Source organism: Rhinolophus sinicus, chromosome 8 (assembly GCF_057876585.1).
Source record: "Rhinolophus sinicus isolate RSI-liver-muscle chromosome 8, RSI-T2T, whole genome shotgun sequence".
Lineage (NCBI taxonomy): Eukaryota > Metazoa > Chordata > Mammalia > Chiroptera > Rhinolophidae > Rhinolophus > Rhinolophus sinicus.
Window position 1 is genome coordinate 41393875 of NC_142508.1, and position 15550 is coordinate 41409424.

The 15550-nt window shown below is 51.1% G+C and overlaps 1 protein-coding gene and 1 long non-coding RNA gene across 2 annotated transcripts in view; one reads left to right on the forward strand and one right to left on the reverse strand.

Annotated features, from left to right (window-relative positions):
- Window positions 1–13211, reverse strand: PVR (PVR cell adhesion molecule). Its single transcript, XM_019754902.3, has 8 exons — window positions 12825–13211; window positions 9812–10189; window positions 8550–8849; window positions 7189–7306; window positions 4740–4888; window positions 3740–3871; window positions 2035–2066; window positions 1–1570 (listed from the first exon to the last, which is right to left on the reverse strand). Exons 1-8 carry the CDS (start codon window positions 12919–12921, stop codon window positions 1499–1501), a joined length of 1278 nt encoding a protein of 425 aa, XP_019610461.3. The 5' UTR covers window positions 12922–13211; the 3' UTR covers window positions 1–1498.
- The window catches only part of LOC141567437 (uncharacterized), a 22129-nt gene continuing 19616 nt past the window's right edge, over window positions 13038–15550 (forward strand). The window contains exon 1 of the long non-coding RNA XR_012490023.2: window positions 13038–13176. This is a non-coding gene — a long non-coding RNA (uncharacterized LOC141567437). The remainder of the gene's footprint in view (window positions 13177–15550) is intronic.

The window sequence follows — 15550 nt, forward strand, 5'->3', positions numbered from 1 at the left end:
ACACAGCCACTTGATGTGTAATAAATAAGGTTTAATGAGTGTTTGGGGCTAGAAACAGACAAGGACTTTCCATAGCAGCAAGGCAACCAGTGTCCCCTTTGTCTCTATAGTGCCTGAGAGCTCCACTGGCCTAGGTGCCTCTCCACCCCTCCCCCCTCCCATTCTCTTGGTTCCTGTCTTTCCCCATCCTGTTTTCACTCTTTATGTGAATCTCAAATCCTGGTTATCTCTTGCAGAGCAGCTTACACTTTGCTCTCTGGTTTAGCACCCTGACCCAAGGTCTTATCTCCCTAAGGTATATTCCACAGCAAACACTTCTCGCTGTAAGAGGGATTCTGGTGATCATAAACCATCTTCAATTAAATATGTCCGTTGCAGCTGAGCAGCTCTGCCTCCGGGGTCTTGGGCTGCATCCATCCTAGTCTGAGGGCAGCATGTGTCTTGTGTAGCTGCTCTCACCGCGTCTCTTCCTCCATCTTTTGGCAACAACAGCCTTGGTGGGTTACTGGGCCCCATGCCCCGGGGTTCTATCAACCGTAGCACGCTGACTATAGATGCTCTGCCAGGACTTGAGTCTTGGCACAAGGTGCCTGGGACTGGTAACTCCAAGTTCACATCCACCAGATATTCCTGTTCCTCAGACAGACCCAGGCAGCCCAAGTTCCAGCTTCTCGTTCTCTTCTGGGGTCAGTGACTGTTGCTTGTAAACGCAGTGATTTGACTGGTATGGAGATGTGGAAGCTCAAGGTCAGAGGACAAATTCTTACCAAAATTCTCTGACAGTTGGAACATCCTGTGTGGCCCCACCATGCAGGAAAGGGTTAACCTCGCCCAGAGAGAGATTCAGTCCTTAGCCCTGAGAGGTGACCTCTAAGCCCTTGGAGTATTCCGGCTGATAGTAGTCTTGGTTTACAGGACTGCGTATTCTGTGCTGACCCTGTGGTTTACGGTGGGGCCTTGGACCACACAGTATTGACTTGACCTATGGAGGTGCTTGAGCCTAAGGTCAGCTGCATCGGTGGTCAGGGATGTCTACATGATCGACCCCCAATAGAAGCTCTGGAAACCGTTTGGGGTGAGTTTCCCTCGTTGGCAATACTCTGGGTGTGCTGTGACATGTCATTGTTGTGACATGGCATTGCACTGTGGTATGACTCCACTGGGAGTAGGCAACTGGATGCTCGTGCCAGGTTTCTCTTGGCTCTGCTCCACGCGCCTTTTCCCACTGCTGATCTTCACCTTGTGCTTTCACCTGAGTGTAACAGCTCGCCTGAGTTCTGTGAGTCCTTAGTGAACAGACTGAACCTGAGAGTGGGCTTGGGGACCCCTGAGCTTATACCCACCCACTGTGTTGCAGAACATAGGAGACATCTTGAGGTCTGGCACAGAGGGTGTTCTGTCCTGTTGGAGGGAGACTTCATCCATTGGAGTGGGGTCCAGCTGCGAGGCGTACGTCCTTACCAGCTCTAGTTGCTTCCTTCATTCGGCACTGATGCTGTCACCTTGTGCCTGCTGTCAGCAGTTCTTGGGGAGAGCTGGCATTACCATTCACAACTGAGTAGGAGACACGCTAGAAAGAGGATATTCACACTTTAGCCTCAGAGCTCTTTCAGACAAAACCTGCCCTCTGAAGCCCATCCTGCGAAGAACTTCAGGCCTGTCCCCTCCCATCTCCCTGGGAGCCCGGGCAGCACTTCTCAAGGTGTGGTCATGACAGGGGAGCGAAGGGGCACCTATGACAATGCAGATGCCAGGGCCCAGCACAGACCCACCAGACCAGATTCTCAGGAGGCGGGCCCAGGAACCTGCATTTTAGCAAATCTTACAGGGAGTTGTGCCCAGCAGGAAGGGTTGGGAACCACTGCTCAAGGCATTTGGGGAAAAGATCCAGGACCTGGCTCCCAATGCCACGCTGGCTTTCGGTTAAGTGCTGTGGGTGCCCAGAAATGACTATCCCTTTGGGAAAGCCCACAGCAATGAGTGTGTGGTTCATGCAGACCCCCACACCCTTCGGAGCCCCACCACCACACTTACTCCATTAGCAGAGCGGCTGCATTGTCTCTGACCTGGGGAAACAGGAGGAGAAGTTGTCAGGGATGAGTGACTATGCTGGAAAAGCATGGGAAGGAGACACATGTTGGTGGCTGCGGCTCTGAAATTCTAAGTCCCATCTCTCCTCTTGACATGGGGGTGCCTCTTCCCATAGTGGTTTATACATTTGTAAAACAGGACTGGGGTAGGTGGAAGTGTTCAAACCTCAGTTCTGTCCTTTAGGAGCTCTGTGACCTTGGGTAATTGACTTAACTTCTCTATGCCTTGCTTTCCTCACCCATCAAACAGGGGTTAATTTAACAAATAGGAAATGTCTACTTTGTGCCAGGTGTATTCTAGGAGCTGGGGATATAGCTGTGAACAAAACAGACAAAAATCTCTGCTCTCATGGAGCTTATATTAATAATAGTAATAGTAATAATAGCAATAATAATCATAGCTTATAGATACCCAGTGTGTGACTTACAATGTGCCAAATGCTGCACTAAGTGCTTTTTCTGTATTATCAGGTACAGTTATTCCCATTTCACAGATGAGGAAACTGAGTCAGAGAATAAGTCATTTTTCCATGGTGACACAATTGATAAAAAAGTAGAGTGAGGTGCCAGGCACAGGCAGCCCGGCTCTGGAGATGACATATTCAGCCAACACTTACTCAAGTGCCACCCTTATGCCCGGCCTAGTGGTAGGGGTGAAAGGACACAGCCGTGACTATGACTATTCTAGCTCTACCCTCTTGGGGTTCACAGTCCACTGGAGAGATAGACAAGTCCCCACACAGTGATGATCCGGAGTGGGCAAGGCTGGGGTAAGGGAGCCCAGAGCAGGTGCTTGGCTCAGTCTGGAGGATCAGGGAGGACTTCCTGGAGGAGGGGCCCTCCAGCTGGGTTGAGAGGAGGCAGTTTTGTTTAGTGGTTGAGGAAACAAGCTTTGTAGCCAACAGAACTGCCTCCTAGTCCTGACTTTCCAGCTGTGTGCTGATTGGCAGGTAACATGTTCTCATCTGTAAAGTGGAGCTCATAGCAGCACTCGTTTTGCGGGGTAGTTGTGAGCACTCAAGGGGGCTGTGCCCAGAAAGTGTCCGACAAATAGAAAGTGCTCAACAAATTACAGTTCTTTTGATTACAGAATTAGCCAAAGGACTTCTCCAGAGGGAGCAACAGGGAGGGTGCTCCAGGCAGGGGAAAAGCCTGTGCAAAGCCCTTGAGGTAAGAGACCCTCAGGCCCTTTTAGAGCTGGGGTTCAGAGTACCAGTTCCTGCCACCCCCTCCTTTCTGTGAGAGCAGCTAGGGCATCACTCCTGAGCAAGGCAGATGGGGGAAAGCTGGGAGGTGGGGGTGTGGAAGATTAAGTCTTAGTCCATCCTACCCGGCAGGGGCTCCTGTGTCACCTGGATTAAAAGCCAACGTCCTTATTGTGGCCTTCAAAGCCCTACAGGATCTGTCCTGACTCCCTAAATATTTGTAAAATGAATCAATGATCCAATGACCGAGACTCCCTGGTGTTTGGTGTCCTTGTCTGTAAAATGGGGAACCTCATGGGATTGGGGTGAGGATTCAGTGAGAGGCCACTGTGTGGAAGGCTTAGCGCAGAGCCCAGCACATACTAGGTGCTCAATTAAGGCGGCTGTGGTGATGTTCATTCATGGCAGACAGGCCGGGAATGTGCCAAAGAGGAGGGGACTCACGAGATTGTCTGAAGTACCGGCGATAAATCAGGACCACCACCAGGATCAGAACTATAATCAGTACTACAACCACAATCAGAACAACAAGCGCAGGAGACAAGGCCGAGTGTGACTGCTCCCTGGAAGGAACCTCTGGAACGGAAGAAAGAAGCAGGGACTTAGGTTCAGAGCTTTTGGGGTTTTCACCTGCTCTGCAAACATTACCCATCATTCCTTTGAGAAGCTACCACTTTGCCTCCCTCAGTCTATATGGTTCTGGCTCCTAGGACGGGACTTTGACCTACGTCTGGCCAATCAGAGCATGCCATTCTCTCCGGCTGCTGTGATTGGTTCATAGGGGGACTATGACCTAAGTTGAGCCAATGAGAGCCAGCCCTGGCACTTTGGCTGGATCTATTGAAAATGGTGCATTCTTTCCCCTGGGATTATTAAACTAGTGGGATGTGAGCTGGCAGCTGTTGAGGGCCATCATGCCTCCCTGAGGGAAGAATCTGCCTGAGAATAAAGCCAGCATAGAGAAAAGCAGCATAGAGACATGAGAGGTAAAGAAAAGTCATTGGGTTACACAGTTGAAGTTCCTGGATCTAACCATGCCTGAAGGTGCATTTTCAATAAAGTCCCCTTGTTTTCTTGAACTATTTTGAATTGCGCTTCTATCAACTGCAACTGATAGTTTTGCCTAATACACTTGGAAAGAAAGGCCTTCCTGAGTCCCTGAGGATGAGGCATCCCACAACTACCCCAGCCTGGGTTTGCAGAGGGGTGTGCCCAGGTGGCTGTACAAGGGTTCCAATGGTACAAATGTTGGGTTAACAGAGAGTAAACCCTGTTGGTCTTCTCATGAGGGGGCAGGGGAAGGATGGGAGTCAGACAGCATTCTTGTGGCTGAGTGACTCCCTTACCCAGGTGCCTCCAAGTGCCAAACTCCTCCCTCAGAGGGAATCCTGCTGTGGCCACCTCCTTTGGTTCCTCTGTTCTCCCCACCCAGGGGGCTCCTCACCTCTGAGCCGGATGGGCAGTTCTGCCCTGCCAGTCCCTAGGGCATTGGTGACACTACAGGTGAAAGTCGTATTGATCAATTCATCCACTGGATGGATCTGGAGCTGGTTGCCCTTGGTCACAGCAGAGGATGGCAGGGAACCCCTGGTCCTGGGAGAGACAGAGGAGTGAGGAAGTGACATCTGCTGGAGGCCTCCAGTGACAGGTGATGGGCCACTCACTGTGTGCCAGGAATACAGAAACCCCCATGCCATCTATGATGTAAGTTCAGAGCAATCCTGAAGTTCCCCTGACTCTCCCTCTCACCCACATGCAACCGATGAGCAGATCCTGTCTGCCCCACCCTCACAATCTACCCAGAATCCAGCCACTCCTGAGCGCCTCCCCAGTCACCATCCTGATCCGATCGTCCTACCCCTGGGCTACTATGGCTGCCTTCTCACTGGGCTCCCTGCTTCCACCCTCGTTCCCCACCCAACTTTGTCCCCCACTCAGCAGCCTGAACAATCTTGTTAGAACTAAGTGTGCTCACATCGCTCCTCTGTTCAGAGCTCTCCCGTGCCTCCCACTTCGCTCAGAGTCATTAGCAGTCATTCCTACAGCACAGGTCCCACATGAGCTGGTCCCCGATACCACTGACCACATTATCTGTTACTCTCCCCTTGTTGATCCTTAAATAATCCAGTTACACTCCCACCTCAGGGTCTTTGCATACACTGTTCCCTCTGCCTGGAAGGCCCTGTCTCCAGGGACAAGCATAGCTCATCCTTACCTCCTTCAGGCCTCTGCTCAGAGGACGCCTTCACGACATTTTCCTCGGCCACTCTATTTCAACGGCAGTGACCCCCTCTTTATCCCTCTCCTCTGCTTTGTATTTTCCACAGCGTTATGTGCTTTACCAAGTTATCTAATTATTTCTTCCCCCTCTGAAATGGGAGCCTCATGAGGGGAGGGAATCTGGTCTGTTTTATTCACCAAGGTATGTTGGGCAATAGCATCTGGCATGTCGTAAGCAGCCAAGAAACATCGGTTTAATGGATGGAGGAGGGCGAGGCATGGAGGTTTGGGCGTCTGCAGAGCTGGGGAGGAAACCCCGCCACGTGGCTCGTGAGCCTGAATGATGGTGCTTTGAGGCAGACCTGCAAACGTGCCATCTGTCGACACCAGTGGAAAACCACTGACCAGCAAGTCCTTTGACAGACAATTGAGAAACGACTGTAGCTATCCACAGAGGTGGGTATACAAGGAGGTTCACCACCAGCGCATTTACATAGATGAAAACGGGAAAGCACTTCTGTACCCCACATTCAGGATTGGTTCAATAATCGATGTCATTCACATTTGGTGGAAGCCCAGCAGCTTTCAAAAGGGGCTGTGGGCATTTTGAAATGCATAGAAGATATGGACTGTTTGATGGATGGAGAGAGGGATGCACCAATGGACAGAAAGGGGATAAAACAACAAAATGTTAGCGGGAGAATCCATGTGGTGTGTTTTCGAGTGTTCACTGGAAAATTCCTACAATTTTTCTGTATGTTTGAAAATGGCCCTGACAAAATGCTGGGGAAATGGGGATGTGAAACTATGTGCCTTGACATGGAAAGGTGTTCATGAGATAGAGGAAAAGTTTCAAAATTGCAGACAGCACAGTTTTTGTTTAGAAACGCAGGAGAAAAAGACAGGAAAGATATAGAAAAAGGGCAACAGTGGATATTTCTGGAGGTGGCTGGGTATATTTGACTATAGGTGCAATATTCCTCTTTTTGTTCATAACTGTATTGTCATATGTTTCCACAATGGTCATAAGTCACTTTTATAATAAGGAAAAAGGCCCAATAAAAATCACGTCAAACAATTGACCCCTTTGCCCTTTTCTTCCTCCATTCTTAACCCCAGGGCTGGTATGAATTCGAGGAAATCTTCTGATTGCTCTGCGCCTCAACTTGCTTATCTAGAGATTGGGGACAGTCTTTGCTCCTCCAGAGATGACGGAGGTGACGGGGGAGGTGGCACAGCCCAGAAGTGAGGGCACTGGGTTTGGAGTCAGATGCCAATTGGAGAGCCGCCTCTGCTGTGTGACCAGGGCAAATGATGGCCCCTGTGGGGGCCCAGCTGATCTTTAACCCAGGCATGGCAATAATGCTGACTGTGCCTGGAGTACGGCGACCACATGGGATGCTGTAAGTACCGGGCACACAGCAGGCTTGCCATAAAGAGCAGGTGTATCTGTGAACCTGGACTAACCCCCTCATAAACTCTGCGCATGCAATGCAGAAATGTTCCTGGGGCCCCAAGTCAACTTCTCCTCTCTCTCTGTACTTTCCTGCACCCCCTCCCCTTCCTTCAGATCCCAGAATCCAGCCTGCAGTCTTTCTTCCCTCAGACCCAGATGACGAGGCCCCCAGCCTTCCTCCCTCAGACCCAGGGGTCCAGAGCCACCCAGGACTCACGTATTCCACTCATAGTCTGTGGGCTCTGGGTTGCTGCGGACGTCACAGGTCAGGGTGGCCTCACTTTGGCCGAGGTACCAGTTGCCATCATAACCAGAGATGGAGACTTCAGGGGGGTCTGGGAGAAACAGACACACAAGTTCAGAGACAGGGAGTCTTCAGAGGGGCCTACAGATAGGTGGGATTCATGTCACAACAGTGAAAAGCCTCAGCGGGTTTTGGGAACAGCCCAAGTTAAAGAAGCCTGTGAGGAGTCTGCGGCAAAGGGTTCCCTCACAGAAGCCTGAGAGTCCTTGGAGTGGTGGGAGGTAGCTGGGTGCAGAGAGTGCTTCTCAGGCCTGGCCTCTGTACTCATTTTTCTGGGTAGCCAGGTCCTGGCCGTGTCTTGGATGTCCTGTGAGAAAAGGCCTCTTGGAGACTCATAGCACACAGGACATATTCAAGGCTCTGTCAAGTCCTGCAGGAAAGAATCCTGAATGACTCTGCTTTTTAGCCTGTTGCTCATCCATCCCAGATGTGATTTACAGGGAACTTTTCAAATTCCCCAGGGGGAAGGCCAATGAGACAGAGTGTTTCTTTTTGGAGGGAGGGTGGGGGAAGTCAGTGTGGATCCCCTCTTCCCTCAGACCCAGTGATAATATCGAGGGGGTCTAGTGTTGACAGTGCCTGAGGGGATCAGTATAGCAACTGCCCGGGGGGGCGGGGAGTATTCAGTGTAAACAGTGATGGGAAGACGTAGCCCCTAGATGAGCCAGTGTAGACAATATTGGGGCAGAGGGGAGTGAAGACTACACTGGCGGGGGGTGGTAGTGTAGACGGTTCTCCAGGGGAGCCAGTGTAGACAATGTTGAGGGGCGGTATGAGGGAGTGCCTAGGAGAACAGTGTAGACAGTGGTCACAGGAGCAGTTTAGAAAACAGGGGGAACACATCTCCCCAGAGTTGGTGGCCTAAATGACTGGTATAGACAATGGGGGTCGTGCTATCTGTGGTCCAGAGGAGCCAGTGTAGACAGTAGGAAGGCAATATAGAAAATGGACAAGGGAGTTGGTGAAGACAATGGGGGAGGCAGTGTAGCATTGAGGGCAAGGTCAGCGTAGGTAGCTGCCCAGGGAAGCAGGTGTAGGTGGTGTGTGTAGCCTGTGCTCCAGGGAGCCAGTACGGACAGTGTGGGTGTCAGTGCAGACAGTAGCCGGGGGAGCCTGGCAAAGTGGGGAGCAGCACTGATGGGGCCTAAGAAGCTGGTATAGTTAATGAAGGGCAGTATTGTTTGTGGCCCAGGGCAGTCAGTGTGGACGAGGGGGTGGGGGTGGAAGCAGCCTGGCCGTGGCTCCTGCCCTTGCTCACCCTTGGGAACACTCACAGCGCACTCTGAGAATCACAGGCAGCTGGACGGGCTCCTTAAAGCTCTCGTGCTTCACGGTGCAGGTGACATTCTTCAGGTTCATTTGGCTTGAGGGTGTTAAGGTTAAGTCGCTGGTAACAGTGAATGTGCCAGGCAGGGGTCCTGGTACCTGGCTGGTATTGGCCTTCCCATCCAGGGACCAGGAGATGCTGGCAGGCGGGCGACCTCCTGTGGAGAGGCAGCGGGCCACGGGCACAGGCTCCTGGCTGAGCAGGCGGAGTGGGACCTCCAGGGTACTAGCCTTGTTCTGGGGCTGGGCTGGGGAGAGGAAAAAAAGGGACAGGTCACTCCTCATCTGAGAGGGCTAAGCTGTGCCCTGGAGGTGAAGAGAAAAAGTGACTGGCTCAAGGTTTAAGTGACAGCTGGGCTTTCACTCCAGGTCTGTCTCACTCTAAAACAATCCTGACCATCTCTTAACCATCATTCTGGTTATTTGCAGACCTGGGGCTTCACTGGGTTCCTTCCTTATCATTACCTGGGTTATTATTTACTGATGATTTCTCTTTAATTTAACTCACTGGTGTTGTTTTACCATCATCCTAAACCATGATATCTGAAGTCCCAGGTTTGCTGAAATGACCAGAGATGCCTTTGGCACAGCTCCAAGCACTTAACCTGGCACATAAGGGAAAAATAAATGTCAGCTCTGAGTCATCCTCATAGCAATATCCATTTCACAGATGAGGAAACTGGGGCACAAAGACTTCTTACTTAATTTCCAAGAGGAGGGCCTATTGTAGTCTCCCTTGTGCTCATGAAAATGAACCCATGATTCGGGGACAATGATGGAAGTGGAGGGTGCTGGGACCCCACTGGGGAAAGCACCATTCCTTGTAGTCTGTTTCAACTCTCCCTTCCTTGCCAAAGGGAGTGACAACAGCTGACAACTATGAGGAGTCACATGGGCCTCTGTTCTAAGCAGGTCACCTGGAGACACTCCAGAGACCCTCAGGACAGCTTGCTGGAGGGAGGGCAGCCCTCTCATCACCAACCCTATCTTACAGGTGACCAAAGGAGCATCTGGGATGAAACCACTTGCCCAAGCCTGTAGTGGCGAACTGGGATGCAAATCCGGGCTTCGCAGTCACCTACCACCTTCTTTTGTCCCCACAGGATTTCTGCTCTGGAGGCCATCTCACTTTCTCCAGGGCCCTGCCCTTTCTGCTTACTTCCCTGCACCCCTCAAGCTCCTCCCTTTCGTGTCCCTCTTCCACGCTCACCCAGCACGCGGAGCCGGGTACTGGCGCTCCTGCTACCCTGCGGGAATGTGGCGAAGTGGCAGGTGTAGTTGGCTTCATCCTCCGCGCGCAGCCCCCTCACGGCCAGAGTAGCGTCCAGCAACTCCACGCCGGGCCTGGCAGCTACGAACTCCAAGCGACCAGGTTCCGGAAAGCTGGGGTGCGAGGGGAAGCTGGCGCCCCGGGTCGGGTGGAAGACGGCTACACTGCGGGGTCTCCCCGCCAGGTCCTGCCGCATCCACGTCACCAGCGTCACCTGTACGTTGTGCTCCTGAGTGTGCAGTTTGCACTGCAGCGTCGCATTGTCGCCCAGGAAGCCGCGCACGTCGGGTGGCGCCTGCACAACGATGGTCTCCGTCTCTGAGGGAAAACGGAGAGAGGGGGCGGGTGAGACCTGGGGGTCCCGGATCTGGATGGGGCGGGCGCCCAGGAGGCTGTAGGGAGAGTGTGTAGGGGGAGTCGAGTCCCGACCCGGGCAGGGCGAGAGTGAGAGTGGCTGAACTGTGTCTGCCACCGGGTGGGCCCTGTTTCACTGGGCCATGATTGTCGTATATTTTGCTATTACCATATTTCCTCGATCTCAGCATCACCGATTTATAAAATTGTGGTTAAAAAATTAAATTTGCGGTTTACACCATCTTAAAGTGTACAATTCAGTGGCATTAGTTACATTTATGATGTTTTGTAACCATCACCACTATCTAGTTCTAGGACTTTTTTAAAATCACCCCAGTGTCATCAATTTTGAGATGCAATTTTTAAAAAAATTTACAGCATGACTCACTGTCAGTGGTTAGGCTCACTGAGTATCTCTGATTTAGAGCAGTGAAAAGGGGAAGAAACTCTAGGTCTTAGAATCCATGAAATATGGTATTATTATTATTACTATTATTATTATTATTGATGTGTGGACAGGGCTTGGGAGAATATTTGTAGGGGATCCTGGCACAAGAAGAGGGGCGATTGTAGCTCAAGGGTTTTGGATCCCTTCAGATCTCTGTTGTGAGGCTTCAGGCAGATTGCTTAACCTCTCTGATTCTTTGTCCTAGTTTGTAAAATGGGACTAATAACAGTTAACACTCACAGGTTGCTTACACAAATTGGGGGCTGTTCTGAGTGCTTCACACATCTCTCATCATTTTGTCCTTCAACAGTTCCTTGAGGCAAGCACTGCTGTCAGTCCCACTTTATAGATGGGGAAACTGAGGCCCAGAGTCATTTGCTCCAGACAACACAGAGGATAAATGGCAGAGGTCGGAGTTGAACCTGCACTCAAGAGCCTGACCTCTAATCCACCTGGCTCCACAGGAAAATTTTTCTGCTTAGGGCTCCAGCACATAGTCGGTCTTCAACTGTGTTGGCTCTTATTGATATTAATTCCCAAAATGCTATGCATTCTTATTATTAATAATAAGGGTAATGGAGAAGGTGGAAGGGAGTTAAGTTCTTTGAACCCTAGTCCTGCCACTCACTGTGGCCCTTTGTTTAGGTGCTTTCCCTCCTCTGAGCCTCAATTTCCTCATCTGTAAAATGGGGATGGTTATAACTTAATAGAGTTGTTGGGAGGACTAAATGATGAAATCTATGTAAAGGGGTTAGCACCTGCCAAGGGTTCTAAAAGGTGAATATTATAACTATTGCTATTATGAGGAAGCGAAGCCAGGAGGTACGCAGTGGACAGGGGTAATTGGAGTGCACTGTGTGTGCGGAGGGGACATTTTGGACACAGGGAAATGTGGAGTGGTGAGCATGCTAGTCTGAGTTTGAATGCCAGCTCTACCATTGACATGCTGTGCGGCTCTGGACAAGTGAGTCTCCTTCTCTGGTGACTTCCTCCACCAGAGGGCAAAGTCTCCTCCTTAGCAAGGCTGCCATGAGGATGAAATTGGGTCAAGTGGCCTTTCTCTTTGTGTGTTCCTCCTGTATAATTGCCACACTTGAGCCAGGCACTGAGTCACTCCCTTACATGTGGCTCCCTCCAACTCTCTCCACAGCTGCATGAGCTATGTGCTTTTATCCTTGAGTATTTTCCCATTGGACAGAGGGGGCAAGTGAGCCTTGGAAGGCCAAGCAACTTGCCTGGGCTAACCAGCAAATGAGGGGCAGAGCCTGGGTTCAGACCCGGGCCTGGCCCACCCTGCACCCAGGGTGCTGGGCCCCCTACTCTCCTGCTGTGGTAGAGAAGCAGCTCCCTGTTAACTCTATTTCCTGCTGGGTGCCATGGGCAAGTTACTTCCCTCTGTGCCTCAGTCTCCTCATCTGGAAATGGGGTCACAATAGGATCCATGCTGGGTTTCTCCTGAAGGGGCTTTAGGTTGGTGGCTCTCGGTGCCACAGAGGCATCCTCTTTTTTGGAGAAGTGCCCAGTGTTCTGGGAATCACCTTTTGGCACATGCTGAGATGAGGGTCTCTGGCTTCCCTAGTCGGCATTCGGTATTATTATTGTTCACGTGAATTATTATTATCATCATTATTGTTCTTCCCGAGTGCATTCAACATTGCTCAGCATCTTTCCCAGACAACAGTCTTACAAGGTAGGTAGGATTTCCCACGCCCATAACACATTTTATGGGAACAGGGAGCTTAGGTAACTTCTGAGCTCACACAGGTATTAATGCCTAAAGCTGTTTAGGTGTTCAGTAAACGTGTGTGGGCTGAATGCATGCATACATGAATGAATGAATGAATGAATGAATGAATGAATGAATGAATGAATGAATGAATGAACGGCTATGCCCGTAGAGACAGACATTTGGCTCAGATGGGGGGAGGGGAACCCCACTAGTCACCCTCTGTGGTCATCATGTGGTTTCCAGGAAGTTGGGAGAAGGAACTGACAGCCGGAAGGATTCCTCTAGCTCTGGGGTGAAGGGAAATCAATGGGGAAGGGCAGCGCCCTCAGCCTTCGGGCACCCAGGAGGCCGAGTGCCTGGGCAGGAGGACGGAGAGCAGGCGCCCGGGGACTCACCCGGGCCCCTGTGCGGGGGTCACTCACCGGCTCCCGTGGGCGTCCAGCACAGCGACAGCAGCGACAGCAGCGACAGCAACGACGGCAGCAGCGGCGGCCACGCCGAGGAAGCCGCTCTGGCCATTCTGGGGCTTCTCCGGGAGTCGGGCCGCTGGGCCGGAGAGAGCCTCCTTCCTCCTCGCTCGGCGGGCGTCCGCGGACTCTGCCTGCGCCGTGTCACTAGCTCCTACCGAGGAAGCCCCTAGGCCACCAGAGCCTGGGTGGGAAAGCCCCTGAGGAGGTGACCTGGATCCGCCTCCCGGTGAGTCAATGGGGACTCCCTCTGCGTCTGCGCTGGCACTGCTGGGACCTGACTTAATCTGCGCAATAGCCCTAGAAGGTGAGTCCTGATAGGAGCACGCTTCTAATATGCGGTTCCCCACTTGACAGGTGGGGAAACTGAAGCACGCAGAGAGATTCAGTGACTTTCTAAAGCTCACGGCCGGCCGATAAGTGACAGAGCTGAGATTCAAAATTACAGTCGGGCTAGATCCTAAGTTCTTAACGACCAACTGGGCGTAACCCCCGTGGACTTTAGAGCCAGACAAGGCTTGGGCTCGTATAGGGCAAGTTGCTGCCCCTCTTGGGACCTCAGTTTCCTCATCTGAACAATGGACGTGATAATAGTACTCACCTCACAGGACGGTTTGTAAGGTTTAAACAAAGAACTGCTTAGCTCAATGCGTGGCATATACAGTAGTTTGTACTCAAGAAACAGTAGCTATAACAATAACAACTATTATTGATGTTTTGCAGTTATCAAATACTAATTAATGTGGGTGAGAATGATGATTCATTCATTCTTCATTCAACATATATTTATTGAGGTGTTTGCCAGGAGCTGGGGGGAGGGGCGAATAAGGGAGTTATTGTTTAATGGATATACAGTTTCTGTTTTGCAAGATGAAAAGAATTCTGGGGATGGATGGTGGTGATGGTTGCATAGCAATGTGAATGCACCAGTACACTGATCTGTGTCCTTAAAAATGGTTAAGGTGTTACATTTTATGTTATGTGCATTTTACCACAATAAAAACAATTTTAAATCTGTTTATTGAACCTGACAGTATTCCAGGCACAGGGATGCAGCAGAAATAATACAGACAAAAGTTCCTGCCTTCATGAAGCCCAACTTATCCTGGAGGGAAATGGACTATTAACAGATTAATACAGAGAACACCATCATGTCTGATCACCATCAAGGTGATCATGGTTTTATGGAGTAACACACAGCAGGGAGAAAGAGGGACCAAGATAGACAGAAATGGAGCAATGAGAGAGAAATGCAGAAAGACACACCCTCAGAGATAGCGAATGAGAGAGAGAAAAAGAGAGAGAGAGACAGAGACAGAGAGAGAGAGAGAGAGAGAGAGAGAGAGAGAGAGAGAGAGAGAGAGACAGCAGATGAGAGACAAAGAAAGATGAGAGACACAGAGACACAAGGACAGGACAGAGCAAGATAAGAGAGAACTGAGATGTAACAGAGGGACCCAGAGAGCTATAGATTCGCATATAGAGTTTGGAGACTTTCTGGTTCCCGCTGTGTCCATCCAGCCATGGTCGCCCCCAGGCCCACTAGCAGCTCTGAAACTTGTTCTGTGACATCCCTATATCTTTTTAGAAAACCCCCTTTGGGCTTGGCCATTCTGTAGGGGTCTGTCCCTGCTGCCCTCTCTGGCTGGGACCTGATGCCCCCTCATGGCACACAGCCCCCGGTGGGGGCCTCTGCTGCTTGGCGTCTATCACCCTGGATACATGTATGTGAATTTCTGAATGGAAGCATGGAGGCTGGTCTTGGGGAAAGCTTTGAATTTTCTGGCTGGTTTTCTGGGCTGCTGAGTTATTCTCTGAATCAGGAACCTGTGGCTGCTATGTTCCTCCTCTGGATCATGCTGTCACCCTCAGGGTTTCCCCGTCCTCCCCAGGTTCCCTGGCTACTGTGACTCTAGCCTCCTCTCAGAGCTCTGGGTTGTCAGAGGCTACCTCCCTCCCCTGCCAATGTTTGGGCTTCAGATTTGGGGCCCCCTTCACCTCATACTTTGCCTCCTCTTCACTGGGCATCTGACTTCTCAGATGGAATGGGGCCTCTGTCTGAAAACAAACCCTTAGAGCCTTGGTTCAGAACAATTGTACATAACAAGGATGACAGAAGCTCAAAAGTGGGGTCAAAGCAGGGCCCAGGGTCGGGGATGGGGTGAAGGTTAGGGATGGAGTCAGAGATGAGGTCAAGAAAAAGGGGGGTCCCCAGGGATGGGGCTAGGATGTGGCAAGGGTCAATGGGAGGGGGAGGCCCTTTGGTGGCTGGTATTCCTGGAGGGGAGAAGTTGGATCAATAAATGCTTGGGAAGGCCAAAGTGTCCATGCTGTCAGAATTGCTGTATTAAATAAAATGTCTTGTGTCATGTCTGGATGAGACTGGGTGAGGACACGAGGAAGGGAGACTGGTGCCAGTTGGAATGGGTGGGTTGAGCCAAGGGGTTGTCTGGTTCCTCTGACAGCCTCCCTGATCCCTCCTCACTTATGACCCCTGAGTGAGTCTCATTGAAACCACCCTCCTCTGGTTCTCACAGCACCTTGGGCTCTCCCACCATGGTCCTTAGCTCCTTGGAATCTTTCAATCAATACATATTTATTGAGCATCTACTATGTGCTGAGCCCTGTCCTTGGTGCTGAAGTTACAGCAGTGATCAAGAGACAAAAGTCCTCCTCTCCTG